The 20707-nt window shown below is 41.1% G+C and overlaps 1 protein-coding gene across 2 annotated transcripts; it reads left to right on the forward strand.

Moving 5' to 3' along the window:
* The first annotated feature begins 929 nt into the window (after positions 1 to 929).
* On the forward strand, positions 930 to 19558 carry LOC106585497 (calcium-binding protein 1). 2 transcript variants are annotated; one of them, XM_014171772.3, is made up of 7 exons: positions 930 to 1879; positions 17468 to 17498; positions 17613 to 17756; positions 17866 to 17975; positions 18106 to 18180; positions 18290 to 18362; positions 18905 to 19558. In XM_014171772.3, the coding sequence occupies exons 1-7, from the start codon at positions 1178 to 1180 to the stop codon at positions 18928 to 18930; spliced, it is 1161 nt and encodes a 386-aa protein (XP_014027247.1). In that variant the 5' UTR covers positions 930 to 1177; the 3' UTR covers positions 18931 to 19558. The 2 variants fall into 2 exon arrangements, with proteins under 2 accessions (XP_014027247.1, XP_014027248.1); XM_014171773.3 differs by lacking the exon at positions 930 to 1879 and adding an exon at positions 17176 to 17330.
* The last annotated feature ends 1149 nt before the right edge of the window (positions 19559 to 20707 follow it).

Raw genomic sequence — 20707 nt, forward strand, 5'->3', positions numbered from 1 at the left:
ATTTGATGGCGGTCCCACTGTGCTGATCTCTGCAATGTCAACGTGGATAGATGGAAATCGCCACACAATGCTACAAATTAAGAAACATATCCTCTATGATCTACTATCTCAACATTTTGAGGTAGGCTAGTATCTAAAAAATGTTACTTGGTATCTCAATGTTTACATAGTAGCCTATCTCAACATTTTTTAGATAGTATTGACATTTAAAGGCCCAGTGCAGTCAAAAAACGTGATCTTCCTGTGTTTTGTATATATATTTCCACACTATGAGGTTGGAATAATATGTGAAATTGTGAAAATTATGATAATGCCCTTTTAGTGTAAGAGCTGTTTGAAAAGACCACTGGAATTTTTTCCCTGTTTTGGTGGGATGGAGTTATGGCCTGCCTGTTGACCTCACCAGGTGGTAAATTAACAGACCAATAAGAAAGAGAGTTCCAAATTATCTCTCTGCCAATAACAGCTAGTTTTCAGTTTCCCCCTCCCCACTCAGACCACTCCCAGAAATTGCTCTTTGTTAAGAAGCTATTTTTGTTTATTTTTGACCATTTTAATTGTTAACAATTACAGTAAGGTACTTGATTGTTATCCAAAAATGATTTGATATTGAGATTTAAAAAAACTGCTGCCTAGGAACTTTTTAAAAAATGGTGGAGGAAATGGGTTTCCATATCCATAGTTATTATCTGCATTCATTTTGGAGCTTTGCCCTCTCTGTTTAAATCAATAGAGATGTAGCCTACCATAGCTGGCACCCGAGAGATGGGCATTGACATTTACTGCTGAATTATGACCCATTCCATTTGAAGACGGCATAGCCTACCGCAATCATTTATGAGCACGGTGTTTGGTCCTCCCACAACAGAACACGCACGGTAAATTCAATGTTCCAGGGACGTTTACATTAGTGACAGGATGACGCGACGTGAACATCGTGCTCTCCCTCATCACTATGATTTTGGTTACGCGTCTGCGCGCGCCCTGCATCAGCGGCCGGGCCACATAGCAATCAGGTGGTAAAATGCAACTTTTAAGGATAGCTTTTGAAGGCAGCTATGGTGTAGTTGTTACCTTACGAGGGCCGACAATGTGAGAAAATGACATAGTTGATGGGTAACCAAACGGCAATGAGTAGGTTAACCGGATGAAACGAGACTAGAAGCAAGACACAATCATGAGCTCCTCTTTTCCCAAATCCGAATCCAAGACCTCATTGCTGAAATCTTCCTCGGCAAGCGGAAGATCGACACACTTCCCTGAACGTACGACAGGAACCGACCGAAATCATCATCATCATCACCACCGTCCAGCTGCAAGTCAAGTGAGCAGCAATGCCGCAGAGGAGTCTTTCTGGTCGGCAGAGTGCGACGTTACCGCGCGGAGACCCCTGTGCCACCCCTCGCTCCTCGGTACCCGGAATAGGGCGACGACCCGAGCTAGTAAGAGCCAGCCCCACGCCCCACATGGCAACGTCCCCGCCGCCCACTCCCAGGATGACCCATCTGAGCAACATGGTGTGGGTCGAGGTATGAGAGAACGCTGCAAGTCAGCCAAGCATCACCGACACCACCGGAAAACGACCCGGGACGACCAGCCAGCTGCACAACACCACAGCCACACTCACCCTACCCGTTTAGACCCCAGAATAGGCATACAGCCTCACTCAGACTGCAAAGACGACACCGCGCTCTTGTTTGAATCGAGGGACCATACAAGGGCCAGTTCGTCTGCTAGCGTGGATGCCAGCATCCTGTCCCCAGCTTCCTCCTCACCTATCCCCGTATCCAGCCGATCCTCTCACCGCTCTCGAAGGTCCAGCGCAGCATCGTGTGAATCTGACTTTTTGCGGCCAATTCTCAACTCGGTTTTTGGACAGGTAAGACCCTTGCCTAAAACATAATACACATTAAATTGTTAATTAAAAGTCTTTCTTAATTATGAAAAATAATAATTAACTTGCAATCACAAATTATAAGGCTAAGCTTCTTCAAATAGTTTCATAATCAATAAGGCCTATTTAGCCTAGTAATGTAGGCTATTTCTTAAGAGGGAGTAGGTCTACCATTATCAGAGTATTGATCTCAGATAGAGAGGTAGTAGTCTGAATGTAATTGATAGTGCATGAAAACTATAGTATTTGAGGTTCACATTACTGTCTTGTAGTGGAATCGTACAGCCATTGAACATGCCTGGCTCACTGAGCCCAGTAAATCAATGACATTATTAATGGATGAGCTTGTCTGTGAAAGCACAGAGGGCTTCAGTGAGTCTTCTTATTAAAGCTCCTCTGTTAATGAACCGTGAAAAGGAAACCATATAGGCTATCCTCATTGTACATTTCACATAAAATTATCCAGAAATGTAATGCCCACATTTGGTGCACAAATTGTTATCCTCACATGTACCATGATGTCACAGGTGATTTAGCCTTACGTTCCAGATTTTTCTGCCTTTGTAATATTCACAGCTACACACATTGCCATATAAAGCCATGTCTCGATTGATGGTTTCTCAGCATGGATGTTCAGTAGTAGGCCTACACATTGAAATGAGAGAGGAGAGAGGCAGAGGAGATAGAGAGTTACAGAGTAGAACGGTTCTGAAGTGTTCATTTGTATTACACTGAAATCAATGTGATTTGCATATTCATAAATACATTGATTTAAAAAATATAACTATCTTTTTTGTATTTTGCTGTTTGACGGTAGCCGAGTCACATTGAAGGTAGCCTAGTCACATTGAAGGTAGCCTAGTCACATTGAAGTATCTCGTCACGATGAAAGGATGTTAGATGTTCCTCACTGCACTCCGAACAGGTGTTTTCCAAACATTTGCTGGATGTGTTTATAGATATTCAAATTATTGTCCAGAAATAAATAGCCAATTGTTATTCATGCACAGAGCTTAATCTCCATAGTGACATAGGCCTTCCAATAGTCGATTTACTGGTGTTAAGATATGCCTATCTATAGCTCAAGCAATTTGTTTTAGGATGGTTGTGTAAATGTCATAATATGTTAACTAGAGGTCGACTGATTAATCGGAATGGCCGATTAATTAGGACCGATTTCAAGTTTTCATAACAATCGGAAATCGGTATTTTTGGATGCCGATTTGGCCGATTTATTTATTATTATTATTATTATAATTATTATAATTTATTTTTTTAGACCTTTATTTAACTAGGCAAGTCAGTTAAGAACACATTTTTATTTTCAATGACGGCCTAGGAACGGTGGGTTAACTGCCTTGTTCAGGGGCAGAACGACAGATTTTTACCTTGTCAGCTCAGGGATTCAATCTTGCAACCTCACGGTTAACTAGTCCAACGCTCTAACCACCTGCTTTACATTGCACTCCACGAGGTTACGCGAATGCAGTAAGAAGCTAAGGTAAGTTGCTAGCTAGCATTAAACTTATCTTATAAAAAACAATCAATCAATCATAATCACTAGTTAACTACACACGGTTGATGATATTACTAGTTTATCTAGCCTGTCCTGCGTTGCATATAATCGCTTAGGTACACGTTACTCTAACCATAAACATCAATGCCTTTCTTAAAATCAATACACAAGTATATATTTTTAAACCTCCATATTTAGTTAATATTGCCTGCTAACATGAATTTCTTTTAACTAGGGAAAATGTGTCACTTCTCTTGCAAACAGAGTCAGGGTATATGCAGCAGTTTGGGCCGCCTGGCTCGTTGCGAACTGTGAAGACTATTTCTTCCTAACAAAGACAGCCGACTTCGCCAAACGGGAGATGATTTAACAAAAGTGCATTTGCGAAAAAAGCACAATCGTTGCACGACTGTACCCAACCATAAACATCAATGCCTTTCTTAAAATCAATACACAGAAGTATATATTTTTAAACCTGCATATTTAGCTAAAAGAAATCCAGGTTAGCAGGCAATATTAACCAGGTGAAATTGTGTCATTTTGCGTTCATTGCATGCAGAGTCAGTGTTTATGCAACAGTTTGGGCCGCCTGGCTCGTTGCAAACTAATTTGCCAGAATTTTACGTAATTATGACATAACATTGAAGATTGTGCAATGTAACAGGAATAACGTTTTTTTTTTTTCCGGATTCAACCATATTAATGACCTAAGGCTCGTATTTCTGTGTGTTATTATATTATAATTAAGTCTATGATTTGATAGAGCAGTCTGACTGAGCGGTGGTAGGCAGCAGCAGGCTCGTAAGCATTCATTCAAAATAGCACTTTTGTGCGTTTTGCCAGCAGCCCTTCGCAATGCATTGCGCTGTTTATGACTTCAAGCCTGTCAACTCCCGAGATTAGGCTGGTGTAACCGATGTGAAATGGCTAGCTAGTTAGCCGGGTGCGCGCTAATAGCGTTTCAAACGTCACTCGCTCTGAGACTTGGAGTAGTTATTTCCCTTCCTCTACGTGGGTAACGCTGCTTCGAGGGTGGCTGTTGTCAAAGTGTTCCTGGTTCGAGCCCAGGTAGGAGCGAGGAGAGGGACGGAAGCTATACTGTTACACTGGCAAGACTAAAGTGCCTATAAGAACATCCAATTGTCAAAGGTATATGAAATACAAATGGTATAGAGAGAAATAGTCCTATAATAACTACAACCTAAAACTTCTTACCTGGGAATATTGAAGACTCATGTTAAAAGGAACCACCAGCTTTCATATGTTGTCATGTTCTGAGCAAGGAACTTAAACGTTAGCTTTTTTACATGGCACATATTGCACTTTTACTTTCTTCTCCAACACTTTGTTTTTGCATTATTTAAACCAAATTGAACATGTTTCGTTATTTATTTGAGGCTAAATTGATTTTATTGATGTATTATATTAAGTTAAAATAAGTGTTCATTCAGTATTGTTGTAATTGTCATTATTACAAATAAATAAAGAAATAAAAAAAACGGCTGATTAATCGGCATCGGTTGTTTTGACCCTCCAATAATCGGCATCGGTATCGGCGTTGAAAAAAATCATAATCGGTCGACCTCTAATGTTAACTACCGTTGATGCTTATAAGCCACATGGAATACAGTAGTAACTACATTCAGACATTATAATGACACTTTACGCTAGAGGACACTCTGATAATGTATTAGTATTGCTCAAAATGAAACATGATAAGATCAGAAAACATTCCTATATTAGTGAATGATTTGTGTCCCTGCTCTGTAAACATAGTAATGTGCTGGCACTGACCCTTCTGCTGACTGGGGTCCTTAGTATTCATAAAGAGGAAGTTGGTATTGGTCTGTCAATGGGAGTGTGCGGCATCATGGAATGGGCTCTTGACTTTGTGGATCACTCTTGACTTGTATGGTGATGGTGTGTTGTGATATGCTATGCCTCATACTTTGGTTATAATTTATTCAATAAGTGTCCTGCAGATTAGGTGGAGTATATTATGTGTTCTCAATGTTTAATTCGTTTCCTTTTGTGTTTTTGCTGAGCGTTTGCAAACTGAAGCTTTGGTGCTTCTAACAATGAAGTCAATGAGTCTTTGTGACATCCCTCAGCTCAGCAGCCAATCTATTTCCATAATTGTTTTGTCTCTCGGGTGTTTTCCCTGTCATCTGTGAGTCAGTCAGGAAGTGTGTGCCAGTGAAACATAAGCTTAATATGAATCAGCTATTTATGACACAGTAATTGAGAGGTGGTGAGACACAGGGAGAAGCGTAACACATCTTCTATTAGATCCCAATGTAGCATGTGTTATAAGACACAATGTTTCTGAGACAGATAAAGCAGCCATCTCATTCTACCTAGTTGCTTTTTTTTCTTACAGACTACCGGTATAACAGAATGTTCCAAAATGAATCCAATGCTCCAATGTTCTACCTCCCTCCATGGTTTTCTCTCCCTCCCCTTCCATGACGTTCTCTGTTCATTTGGCTCTGTATCTGTTAGGTCAGTGTGACCTTGTCATAGTCTACAGAGTGGTGGAGATGGGAGGGGGAGAGGGGAGGAGAGTGAAGGATAGAGGGATGACGGGGAAAATAGGGGGTAGGAGATAGAGAGCCAGGTGACAGTTGAGCAGAAAAATGTATTCATCTCCAATGTACCTGTACATTTACAATGAATTATTTACAGGCACATTAAAAGGAACTGTGCATTTTACAGTCAGAGTTCCATCTAGAGCTTAAAACCAGGTGTGAAATTGAACAGAGTTTGATGTGTACTGTCTACATGTGGATGTGCATGCGTACACATCTGCATGATGCTAACATGATGCAATCAAACCAGAGAATGGCTCTGATCAGATGTGGGATGTGTTCTGAAGTTCACCATGACTCTGAGAAAGAATGCTACATTAGCTAAATATGCTCCTACCAAGATGAATCATCACCTGAGAGAGAGAGAGAGAGAGAGAGAGAGGGAGGAAGGTTATATCAGAGATTTTGTAGAAATAACTTACACCATCTGCGTGTTTCACGGTCATCCAACGTGTCAGCCAATTCTCATTGCCTATCTCCCAAAGTAGCTGCATATTTTGCTGGTTTTACATTTATAGCCTATTGATGAACAATTTAAGGAAATGACTCAATAAATGAGTGGGGCATGTTGTATTTGTCTCACAGTGATAACTGTGATATCAATGGCAGTGCAACCAACCGTAGTGCAAATTGCCCCCTCTGGTACACCTGAAAGACAAAACTCTTGAGGTGTAGTGGTCTACTACTTTATTCATCAGTACTGTACAGTCAGGGATAATTTTCATGGCTTGGCAGTTGAGAGAAAGTGGAATTAAAAACACTCAATGGCACAGCAGTATATAATAATCCATTCATTAAACCATGAATTACTACTAGTCCCACCTAAACATGCACTTAACGCATGGTAAAAACATTGTTACAAATACTTTTGCTAATGTCCCTGCATATTATCCTCATTTTGTTATATATTTGCTTAACATTGTTGATGGTGTTTAGTCAAGCTTGCATTCTTTATATGTGCCAGAAAATGGTATCCTGCCGCTTTTAGACAGATGAGCCTTTTTTTAAACACCTGCTGCCCCCTAAATATCTCTGCACAACCTTCCTGCTGATTAGAATCGTGTATGTTTGTGTAGGTAATGGAATGTGTCATGTGTTTTGAGAGAGACGGAAGGGGACTGTGGGTAAAGGATCGGCATCTTCTCTCTGCATTATTTGTTTCAGCTTGTGCATTTTATGGGAAAGTTGGATCTACCCCCCCCCCCCCCCCCCCCCCTTTCCATCTCTTGTTCCCTCCCTCTTACTCCTTCTTCCTCCCTTCCTCCCTCCCTCTGTCCTTCGCTCTCCCTCTCTCTTACTGTTTTTGTTGGTCCTGTCACTTTCGTTTCCACTTTCGTTAGGTGCTAATCAGCTCAGCTCTCTCTCACTATCATTCTTACACTCAGTACCTCAAATCAAAACAAATGTTATCACATGCGCCGAATACAACAGGTAGACCTTACCGTGAAATGCTTACTTACAAGCCCTTAACCAACAATGCAGTTTTAAGAAAAAAAAGAGTTAAGAAAATATTTACAAACTAAACTATAGTAAAAGAAAGTAACACAATAACAATAACAAGGCTATATACAGGCTGTACCGGTACCGGGTCAATGTGCGGGGGCCAAGGTTAGTCGAGGTAATTGAGGTAATATGTACATGTACACTACTGTTCAAAAGTTTGGGGTCACTTAGAAATGTCCTTGTTTTGGAAAGAAAAGCAATTTTTTGGTCCATTAAAATAACATCAAATTGATCAGAAATACAGTGTAGACATTGTTAGTGTTGTAAATGACTATTGTAGCTGGAAACGGCAGATTTATGGAATATCTACATAGACGTACAGAGGCCCATTATCAGCAAACATCACTCCTGTGTTCCAATGGCAAGTTGTGTTAGCTAATCCAAGTTTATCATTTTAAAAGGCTAATTGATCATTAGAAAACCCTTTTTCAATTATGTTAGCACAGCTGAAAACTGTTGTTCTGATTTTAAAGAAGCAATAAAACTGGCCTTCTTTAGACTAGTTGAGTATCTGGAGCATCAGCATTTGTGGGTTTGATTACAGGCTCAAAATGACCAGAAACAAATAATTTTCTTCTGAAACTCGTCAGTCTATTCTTGTTCTGAGAAATTAAGGCTATTCCATGCGAGAAATTGCCAAGAAACTGAAGATCTCGTACAACGCTGTGTACTACTCCCTTCACAGAACAGCGCACAATGGCTCTAAACAGAAATGAATAAGGAGTGGGAGGCCCCGGTGCACAACTGAGCAAGAGGAGAAGTACATTAGAGTGTCTAGTTTGAGAAACAGATGCCTCACAAGTCCTCAACTGGCAGCTTCATTAAATAGTACCCGCAAAACACCAGTCTCAAGGTCAACAGTGAAGAGACGCAGAAAAAATGAAAATATGCTGGAGGAGTGCTTGACGCCATCTGTCAAGCATGGTGGAGGCAATGTGATGGTCTGGGGTGTGCTTTGGTGGTGGTAAAGTGGCAGATGTGTACAGGGTAAAAGGGATCTTGAAGAAGGAAGGCTATCACTCCATTTTGCAATGCCATGCCATACCCTGTGGATGGCGCTTAATTGCAGCCAATTTCCTCCTACAACAGGACAATGACCAAAGCACAGCTCCAAACTATGCAATAACTTTTTAGGGAAGAAGCAGTCAGCTGGTATTCTGTCTATAATGGAGTGGCCAGCACAGTCACCGGATGTCAACCCTATTGAGCTGTTGTGGGAGCAGCTTGACCGTATGGTACGTAAGAAGTGCCCATCAAGCCAATCCAATTTGTGGGAGGTTGTCATTGTCGTGTGTGTAGGTGGCAGGGAAGTCAGGCGCAGGAGAAACCAACTTGGTGTAACTGGAGTAGTTTAAGATAAAACAAACTCCAAAAACCAATGTACATAAAAAAAATAACATGGGTAAAATAACCCGTCGCGCACCAATACAAAATACACGAGCACATAACAACAAACAATCTCTGACAAGGACATGAGGGGAAACAGAGGGTTAAATACACAACATGTAATGAATGGGATTGGAACCAGGTGTGTAGGAAGACAAGACAAAACCAATGGAAAATGAAAAATGGATCAATGATGGCTAGAAGACCGGTGACGTCGACCGCCGAGCACCACCCGAACAAGGAGGGGCATCGACTTCGGCAGAAGTCGTGACAGAGGTGCTTCAGGAAGCATAGGGTGAAATCTCTTCAGACTACCTCGACAAACTGACAACTAGAATGCCAAAGGTCTGCAAGGCTGTAATTGATGCAAATGGAGGATTCTTTGATGAAAGCGAAGTTTCAAGGACACAATTATTATTTCAATTACAAATCATTATTTATAACCTTGTCAACGTCTTGACTATATTTCCTACTCATTCTGCAACAAATTTCATGTATGTTTTCATGGAAAACAAGGACATTTCTAAGTGACCCCCTACTTTTGAACGGTAGTGTAGGTAGGGGTAAAGTGACTATGCATAGATAATAAACAGCGAGTAGCAGCAGCGCGAAAAAACGAGGGGTCAATTCAATTAGTCCGGGTAGCCATTTGATTAACTGTTCAGCAGTCTTGTGGCTTGAGGGTAGAAGCTGTTAAGGAGCCTTTTGGACCTAGACTTGGCGCTCCTGTACCGCTTGGCATGCGGTAGAAGAGAGAACAGTCTATGACTAGGGTGGCTGGAGTCTTTGACAATTTTTAGTGCCTCTGACACCGCCTGGTATAGAGGTCCTGGATAGCAGGAAGCTTGGCCCCAGTGATGTACTGGGCTGTACACACTACCCTCTGTAGCGCATTGCTGTCAGATGTCGACCAGTTGCCATACCAGGCAGTGATGCAACCAGTCAGGATGCTATCGATGGTGCAGCTGTAGAACTTTTTGCGGATCTGAGTACCCATGCCAAATCTTTTCTGTCTCCTGAGGGGGAATAGACGTTGTCGTGCACTCTTCACGACTGTCGTGGTGTGTTTGGACCATGATAGTTTGTTGGTGATGTGGACACCAAGGATCTTGAAGCTCTCGACCTCTATCCACATGGATCTACCTCAAACCTGTGTTATCTCTCCTCTCCTCCAAACCCTCTCAGAAAGACCCTTGTGGTCTTTTTATGTCTGGCGCAAACCCTTGTTTTCTACCATTGGGAACTGTGTAAAATCTCCTTTTAGAAGCCTCTCCAAAAAGGTAAGGTTGTATTTAATGTGATGCACTGTAGCCAGGGTTGAGGAGTAATTGATTACATGTAATCAGTTCCATGTAATCTGATTACAAAATACTGTAACTGTACGGATACGTTACCAGAAAAAAAGATTGAAATCAGATTACATATACATTTGAAAAACTAGATGATTACTTCTTGGATTACTTTTAAATTCAGAAAGGATGTTTGCGGAAAAAAAATACATTATGACACTTTTCTGTTTTCTTAATGACATTCAATTCAGCATTGAAAAGTCAGAGACCGCAATGATGACACACCAAATGCATTTGATGGATCCTTTTTGTGTTCTTTGAATGCCTCTTAAGGGTAAAGTAGTCTGAAGTAATCAGATTACGTTACAGAGTTTTGGTAGTCCAAAAGTTATGTTACTGATTACAGTTTTGGACAGGTAACTAGTAACTGTAACGAATTACATTTACAAAGTTACCTACCCAACCCTGACTATAGCACATGTGCTCTACCTCTCCAGCTGTCTATCCTCTATGTCTTGTGTCTGTTCCCATTTGACGTCAATTGAGTATGTAGAATGCTTATTGGTCATTGTATGGATATTGTTAGAATGCCAAAAGTTCCCAGATGTCGTACTAAACTTGCCAAAATACGAAGTATACAAGCAGCGGACACTCAATCCATGCTTTTAGGGCCCATAATGCAATTCTTCAGAAAATGGGCGTGGCTTCACATTTTCAGATTTGAAGAAAATGGTGGAAAATATGCAGCTGAAGTCCGACGAGAGTGGTTACAAATGCATTGCTTTAACTAATTATGTCAAATTTTAAGAAAATGTTAAGGAATGTAATAAAGAAATGACTTTTCAAATAAGTTACGTTACAAGTTATGTTGGATGACAATTTGTTAGCTACGCTATCCTTATGAAACGCATAGCATTACAGCAGTATGTACCGGTATGTTAGCTAGTTACCTGGTTGGCTAATTATTAGACAAGTGAGTATTCTGATCTTATCATTATTTCTATTCACATTTTCGAACTCCAAACCATATAAACTTGAATTCTTATTGGATTTAATCATTTTCTGGTGATATGTATTTGTGTAATGAGGGAGGGTGTGGTGAAAGTGAATAACACCTTATATCAAGGTGTGCATAATTATTAGGCAGCCTCATTACCTCAGGTAAAATGGGCCAAAAAAGAGATTTAACTGACACTGAAAAGCCCAAAAATGTAAAATGCATTTCAGACGGATGCGACACTCTTTAAATAGCTAAACTATTGTGGCGTGACCACCGGACAATCAAATGTTTTGTTGCGAATAGTCAACTGGGGTGAAAAAAACGCTTGGGGAAGAAAAGGCGCTAATTAACTGCAAAAGACTTGAGAAGAATTAAACGTCAAACTACCAGGAACCCATTATCCTCCAGTGCCACCGTATTCCAGAACTGCAACCTACCTGGAGTGTTCAGAAGTACAAGGTGTCAAGTGCTCAGAGACATGGCCAAGGTCAAGAAGACTGAAACAAGACCACCACTGAATAAGATTCACAAGTTGAAGCGTCAAGATTGGGCAAATAAATACCTGAAGACAGATTTTTCAAAGGTTTTATGGACAGATGAAATGAAAGTGACTCTTGATGGACCAAATGGATGGGCCCGTGGCTGGATCAGTAATGGACACAGGGCACCACTTTGAGTCAGGTGCCAGCAAGATGAAGGAGGGGTACTGGTATGGGCTGCTATCATTGAGGATGAGGTAGTTGGACCTTTTCAGGTTGAAGATGGACAGAAACTCAACTACCAAACCTACTGCCAGTTCCTGGAAGATTCTTTCGTCAAACAGTGGTACAGGAAGAAGTCCTCAGCGTTCTAGAAGGCCATGATCTTTATGCAGGACAATGCTCCATCACATGCATCCAAGTACTCCACTGCTTGGCTAGCCAGCAAGGGCCTCAAAGATGCCTGAATAACGACCTGGCCCCCTTCCTCACCTGACTTAAATCCTATTGAGAACTTGTGGACCCTTCTCAAATGTGAGATTTACAGTGAGGGAAGACAATACACCTCTTTGAACAGCATTTGGGAGGCTGTGGTTGCTGCTTCAGCGAAAATTGATCGTGAACAGATCAAGAAACTGACAGACTCCATGGATGGAAGGCTCATGGCAGTTCTTGAAAATAAGGGTGGCTATATTGGTCACTGAATATTTTTGAAAGGCCAAAAATGTTATATAATTGTCGTTTTGTGTTACTTATCTGTTACACTTACTCTAAAAATTTAGAATCAACAAGTGAGTTGAGAGAAATTATTTTTGTAATTTAGTTGCCTAATAATTCTGCACACTAATAGTTGCCTAATAATTGTGCACACTTATATATTTCCCTGCGAAAGACAAAACTCACTTTTCCTTTGTTAAACATTCAGGTTTGAGGTTCAATAACATTTTGGATTGACTGAGAGCATTGTGTTTGTTCAACAGTAAAATTAATCCCGAGGAATACAATTTGCCTAACAATTGTGCACGCAGTGTACATCGAACTTGCCAGGCAGTATATTAACTATATGCTAACTAACTATCCAACATTTATTGACTTGATTATTCACGTAATTCTTAGCTAAGTGTTATAGTTGTTGTGCGTTCTCAATGGACATGTTAATTCTGGCTATCTACTCCGATTTCATAGTGTGCCAGAGTCAGAGTGTCAGTAAACATTGCCAAAAAAAGGAGTAATTCAATTGTATCCAGCAGCACAGTTACAGTCACCAACAATCTGGATAACATGAAAACAGCCTAACCAGCTCTGCTAAGGCGAGTAAAATGGTCAGAGTGAGGTGTTCTCTCATTTGTGTCTGGAAGTAGCTAGCTTGGGTGCTTGACTGCCGTTGTAAGGTCAGAACGCTCGGATCCCTAACCCTACTCCTCGGCCAGAGCAAAACGCTCTGAGGTTACGAATGGACAATCTGACAATCGCACTCCAGATTGAATTTACGAACACACCCGACATCATAAAATGTCTAGCTAGTCATTTGTTATGCTAACAAGCTAGCAAGAGGTTGCATAGCCACACCATCAACTTCCGGTAAACAGGTGAAGCGCTAGTATGCTCAACTGAAATGATACCTTTCATTTACAGTATACTAAAATGAAATAATAGTGTGTAGTATATACTCATTAAGTATGTTGTATACAGTATGTTATTATGGGTATTCAAACACAGCTCATGTCCATATTATGTCAAGAACAGCTCAAATAAGCAAAGCGAAACAATAGTCCATCAGTACTTTAAGACATGAAGGTCAGTTAATCGGGAAGATTTCAAGAACTTTGAAAGTTTCTTCAAGTGCACTCGCAAAAACCATCAAGCTTTATGATGAAACTGGCTCTCATGAGGACCGCCACAGGAAAGGAAGACCCAGAGTTACCTCTGCTGCAGAGGATAAGTTCACAGAGTTCAAGTAACAGACACATCTCAACATCAACTGTTCAGAGGAGACTGCATGAATCAGGCCTTCATGGTCGAATTGCTGCAAAGAAACCACCACTAAAGGACACCAATAATAAGAAGAGATTTGCTTGGCCCAAGAAACACGAGCATTGGATATTAGACCGGTGGAAATCTGTCCTTTGGTCTGATGGGTCCAAATTTGAGATTTTTGCTTCCAACCGCTGTGTCTTTGTGAGACGCAGAGTAGGTGAACGGATGATCTCCACATGTTTGGTTCCCACGGTGAAGCATGGAGGAGTAGGTGTGATGGTGTTGGGGTGCTTTGCTGGTGGTACTGTCAGTGATTTATTTAGAATTCAAGGCACACTTAACCAGCATGGCTATCACAGCATTCTGCAGTGGTTTCTGGTTTGCACTTAGTGGGACTGTCATTTGTTTTTCAACAGGACAATGACGCAAAACACACCTCCAGGCTGTGTAAGGGCTATTTGACCAAGGAGAGTGATGGAGTGCAGCATCAGATGACCTGACCTCCACAATCACCTGACCTCAACCCAATTGAGATGTTTTGGGATGAGTTGGACCACAGAGTGATGGAAAAGCAGACAACAAGTGCTCAGCATATGTGGGAACTCCTTCAAGACTGTTAGAAAAGCATTCCTCATAAGCTGGTTGAGAGAATGCCAAGGACGTGCAAAGCTGTCATCAAGGCAAATGGTGGCTACTTTGAAGAATATAAAATATATTTTGATTTGTTTAACACTTTTTTCATTACTGCATGATTCCATATGTATTATTTCATAGTATTCTACAATGCAGAAAATAGTAAAAATAAAGAAAAACCCTTGAATGAGTAGGTGTGTCCAAACTTTCAACTGGTACTGTATTACTAGAATAAGAACAAGTCACTTGTCATTTGATTTATTACATTTACATATACAGTAAAGTTCATAACAGTCTGTAGACTGCAGAGCTCTTCATCTGTGTAAATTAGTTTACAAAGCGATGCAGAGTATTTTTATACTGTTTGTCTACTCATGTCAGGCCACGTTTTTACAATTATATTTCACTCATGACAGCAAAACATTTGTTGGGGACATCTACTACTTTCACAATGCCTCTTACCATGCCTATTTATACCTATACTTGGCCTGCCTCTTGGAACATGCTCTGTCGTAGAAAAAAAAATATTTGAACCAAATCTAAATTGCAAGTGAAGTCTTTGGCACAAATGGTCGGTCTTGGGCATCAGTGTAGAATGATGGAGAGATCCAGGTTCTAGTAGCAGATCCAGGTTCTAGTAGCAGATCCAGGTTCTAGTAGAGTATTAAGAGTTAAATGGAATACACGTGTGAGTGCAGTCCTAGTTCACTGAAAGAAAGTATCTTCTCTTCCATCTATTCTCTGCCTTTCATCCACTAGTCTTTCTCGCCTTTCCCCCTGTGTGTGTGCTTACTGTCGTGTTGACAGTGTATAGGTCTCAAGTGCCAGTCTACATGATGTGACCGGTAAACTGTTATGATGAATGAATGGAAAGTTCCACACACTTTTTTATTGATGTGGATATACAGTCCCTCCACCCCTCTCTTTTGCGCCCTCTCTCTCCCTCTCTCTCTCTCTCCCTCTCTCTGTCTCGAACACACACACACACTAAAACATTCACATTTAGAACACATTTTACTGACAGCGATGACAGCAAGTGTGACGTTACTGATAACAAGCGCTGTAAAAGTCTCCACTGATGTGCCAACAGGCTTGCTAACAGACCCCATCCCGCTGGCAGCATTAGCAGATCTACTATAACTATTGCAATCAGTCATGTTTGCTGTGTGAAAGGTTTATGTAAAAAAAAATCACTTTGATAAATTAGGAAGTGGGAGTAGGATGAATGGGAGTAATTTATTAAACAGGGGAGGGCTTTTGGGTGTGAAAGCTGTCGATAATTCCTGCTAGACTAGCATAAAGGAAATTTGATAAAGTAGCAAGCAGCACAAGCTACTGACTGATAAGTATTACAACATGACTGCAGCATGACAGAATTAACAGGTCAAAGGTAGGGCCCTAAACACATTGAACAGGTCATTCATATGAAAGGATATTATGCACTACAGCCCTTACAATGTTTTTTTTCTATCAGATGTATTTGACAAGGCATGTAGATTTTTGAGAAATTAGAGACTCACTGACGCTATACAGATCAAATTGACTTACTACTCCCTCTGAACTCTACCTCTGAGTTCATTCTGTCCCGAAGCTGCTGTTGACTACAGGTCTCTAACACTGTCTCTGTCCCCCTATACCCAAACCCCCCTGGAAAGCTGGTCCAGGAAGACAGGAGGCAGTACAGAGGTGGTGCAGTCCTGTGATGAAAGGGGCCTCCCCATTTGAGGGGCCTATCAGGAGCCGCTCATAACCCTAGCGCTCTCATTCACAACATTATGAGGCCCACCTGCATCTTCCTGCTCAAGAGCCTGGCTGATATCAGGCAGGCTGTAAGTAAGTCTGGACACACACAAACACATATGCACTGAGTATACCAAACATTAAGAACACCTTTCTAATAATGAGTTGCACCCCCTTTTGCCCTCAGAACAGCCTAAATTCGTCGGGCATGGACTCTACAAGCTGTCGAAAGCATTCCACAGGGATGCTACCCCATATTGACTCCAATGCATCCCACAGTTGTGTCAAGTTGTCATTCTTGATACACACGGGAAACTGTTGAGCGTGAAGAACCCAGCAGCATTGCAGTTTCTTGACACAAACCTGTACGCCTGGCACCTACTACCATACCCCGTTCAAAGGCACTAAAATGTTTTGTGTTGCCCATTCGCAGTATGAATGGCACACATACACAATCTACGTGTATTATCTCAATGCTTAAAAATCCTTCTTTAACCTGTATCCTCCCCTCCATCTACACTGATTGAAGTGGATTTAACAAGTGACATCAATAAGGGATCATAACTTTCACCTAGATTCACCTGGTCAGTCTATGTCATGGAAAGAGCAGGTGTTCTTAATACTTTGCATACTTAGTGTACATTGGTGTGTGTGTGTGTGTGTGTGTGTGTGTGTGTGTGTGTGTGTGTGTGTGTGTGTGTGTGTGTGTGTGTGTGTGTGTGTGTGTGTGTGTGTGTGTGTGTGTGTGTGTGGCAGATAAAGTACAAATATGTGGATGAGACCGCAAACAGGGACTTACCTACCTGGGGCTACTGTACTCCTTGGTCAACGCTCTTTGTTTTACATTCTGTTTGTGTTGTGACTGATGTCAAAAGAAACCCCTGCAGTTTGTTCCATTATTGGATTCATTTAGGATTCTGATGGCTGTTTGATGTTTAGCCAAATATATTTCTTCGGGCCACTATGTTTACACTTCTCCCTGCCGATTAACCCCTAAGGGTTCTGGGATATGTCTCTCTCTCTCTCTCTGTCCTCTATATCCTTTAAAGGTTGCTTTCATTATAAGCAAGAGCTGAAAAAAGAACATAGCTACATTCCTTGCAGACTGAAAGACATGCGTTTCCCGTTTGTGCTCTGTCTCTGATGACGCTGGGAGCAGTCTGAATGGGAGTCATTAAGATGTTTGAAAACATTCCAGTGACTATATATATAGCTATTGTGCCTTGCTTGAGTTCCACCAGAATAGATAGAGGATTATCATGGCGCAGACCGCAGATTCACCTTTTGAAGTCGCTATGTTCCTGGGATTGTTAACATCAGATAGTGTAAGAATATAATATGATGGACGTTGACAATTGTTGTCTCTAAACGACTTAATCATAATCTTTATTTATTCATTGTTAATAACTTAATTTTATTTGAAGTTCTGATTACACGGACACTGTCTTCTTTGCCCCAATAGGACAGAGACCTGAGGCCAGAGGAGATTGATGGTAAGTTGTTTTTCATTAATGTTCCTGTGCTTGTCTCTCTGTAGTTGGGTCTCTGGTAGTGGCAGGAGTTTTCAGATTACAGGAGAGTAATCTTTCTCTGTATTCTCTCTGCAGAGTTGCGGGATGCTTTTAAGGAGTTTGATAAGGACAAAGATGGTTTCATCAGCTGTAAAGACCTGGGAAACTGTATGAGAACCATGGGATACATGCCTACTGAAATGGAGTTGATAGAACTGAGCCAACAGATCAACATGAATTGTAAGAGTGTGCCCTAGTCTACATAGTTGCAGTACAGGTACATTACACCATGGTTTGCTAATTCCCTCCCCATAACATTCTCTCCCTCGTTCCTTCTCTTTTTGGGAAGTGGGAGGTCATGTTGACTTTGAGGATTTTGTGGAGTTGATGGGCCCCAAACTTCTTGCTGAAACTGCAGATATGATTGGTGTGAAAGAACTGAGGGATGCCTTCAAAGAGGTGAGAAACTGGATTGCCAGAGAGAGAGGGAGGAGAGGGTGATTACGGAGAGAAGTAGTTCTATTGCCTGTCTGTCTAATATTTCATGCTCTGGATTATGAATGTGATCATTTGTTTTTTCCTCATGAAGTTTGACACCAATGGTGATGGAGCGATAAGCACAGCTGAGCTGAGAGAAGCCATGAGGAAGTTGCTGGGACAACAGGTGAGGTTACAAAATGAAGTCTGTCTGAGTAGCTTAATCGATGTATGCATCACTACTAAAAACTGTTTGTTTTTCACACACGTATTCCTCCTTTGTTACTGGACTGTAGGTTGGCCACAAGGACTTAGAAGATATCCTGAGGGACATCGACTTGAATGGTGATGGGCATGTTGACTTTGAAGGTAAGCTGATGCAGAGTTTTTATTTATCTATACCAACAGAATAATAAAATCACAGACAATATTGTAATAGCTAGAGATTTTGCTATTCATGCTGTGTGCAAGCTAGTCTTCAGCTGATGGGACAGGAGTGCTTCATAAACGCTTGATGTCAACTGGTCTTCCTTACTGTTCAATTTCATGATATTTCCTTCCTTTTATCTACTTTCTGGCAAAGCTTCAAATAGCTTTGACATTTGCAAACTGCCTATTTCAACCATGTAAGGAAAGTGTGGTCTCCTCCTGTGTTTTCCTTATAACAGCGAGAACACAATCCCTATACCCCAATCCTTAAACTGGTAAATGCATTATGATACAGTATTCAATATGTCTGTCGGCTGCAGACAACTATGGGGCCCCACTGCTCTCTGTGACTCAAATATAGACATGTGCAGTAACATGTGATACTGTCCACTTTCACACATAGTCTGCATGTCCTATGCATATTTTAACACACACAGACTGAACTTCTAATATTTGACAGATCTTATCCTCTCTTTTCACAGAGTTTGTACGAATGATGTCCCGCTGAGAGGAAGAATGGTCGATATGGCTTCAAGTTAATTATTCTGAATGTGAACCTCTGCCCCTTTGTCATCATCATTGAATGAGCAAAACAGAGTAAATACTTGGACCTCTGAGCTATCTTTTCCTGAGAAAAACTGGAATTAAAGCCCTTACCTCTAAGTAGAAACGGAAGACCACGGTACTGGTCAAAATAGTGTTCTTCGCTAAAAGCCCCACATTCCAACTTAGACAGGTTCTACTGTAGCTTACAGACTGACCCGCTAATGGTTTCCGCACTATTAACCCTCCACGAACTGTATACACTTGTGTGTAGCCTGCTGTTTAGGCAAGTTTTGTTTCTCAACCTTTAAATGGCAATATTACTTGTGACTACTGATACGTTGTTCAAGTTTGGGTAATAGAGTGAGAAAAGCAGAGTCTTACTTGTGTGTGTGTTTGTCACTGTGATCTTTTGTGAGGTGATCACTGTGTTTACCCAGCACCATAAAAGCACCAGATCCTCTCTAATGCACTGGGTTTATGGGACAAGCAAGAGCTAAGAGGACCTCAGCAAACACGTCAACCCCAGATCTGGAAAATAGTAGCTTTTCTTCACATTTGTGTGCAGTGAATAAACATGATGGTTTATGTGTACAGAATCTTGTCTGTCTGTCTGTCTGTCTGTCTGTCTGTCTGTCTGTCTGTCTGTCTGTCTGTCTGTCTGTCTGTCTGTCTGTCTGTCTGTCTGTCTGTCTGTCTGTTGGTACAGTTTGACAAATAAATTCCAGAGTCCTAGTTTGTCATTGTGCTGTTTTTATGCATGCCAGAGACAAACCTAATTTGAAATATAGTATGTATCTGTATGGGTGTGACAGTAAATGTAATACATTGTCTAATGTATATAGTAGGCTACGCAATCTACTAAAAATAAATGTCTACTTGTGAACCTGTTTTTTTCCAGTGATGCAATAAGTCCTAGGGAAATAGCTATATGGTGTAAAGCCAGGAAAGAATAGAAGGATTTAACTATTGCAATACAAGACAAACATGTAAAGGGCCTATACTAGGGTCCAGTGTGAAGTGAAGAAGTGTCTCACAAGGACATTGGACTGACACATCTAACCTTCCTTTTCATTTTTTGCATAATGGTTAAACAATACAGAGCAATAGGCCTAGAACATTCTGGGCTCAAACAATATCAAAATTTAAGAAAATATTCAAACAGATATGGCTAAAGGCTGACCTTGACAGAACAGAAATTATTTGGAGAAGTTTTTGTGTTATTAGCGGGAACAGGATACGAGACAGAGACGTTTTCATGGTACCAGGACACAACAATGGTGCGCGAATGATTGGCTGGCTGGAACAGAGGAACAAGTTGTCATGGCAACTGTCTCGCTCGACCACCTGGATCCGCAGGAGCGGCGAAACATCTCTCTTCTTTGTTCCCTACCGTCTGTCTTGACAGGACCCAAAATCCGCACGGGCTCCATCGTGTGGTAAATGTCTAGAATACATTTTGTTTTGAGTTCTTGATGTTCTCAATTTTCGAAACTAAAGACATGCAAGGGATAAAATTGTCTCATCGTTAGCATACAACTAGCTACACAGCACTTTAAAAAAGTCAGGTGCAGGTTTCTTTCATCATAGTGTTCGCTGTATGCATATTGTGTGGGAATTGTGTTGTGTGTATTGCTGAATTGTCATATGTTGATATGATTATGTAGGCTACAGGTTGTGTTTTCCTAGTGACAACATATCGGCATGGTCTGTTGTGGTTGATCAAAACCCAGGGACAGTTT

Source organism: Salmo salar, chromosome 24 (genome assembly GCF_965601325.2).
Source record: "Salmo salar chromosome 24, fSalSal1, whole genome shotgun sequence".
Lineage (NCBI taxonomy): Eukaryota > Metazoa > Chordata > Actinopteri > Salmoniformes > Salmonidae > Salmo > Salmo salar.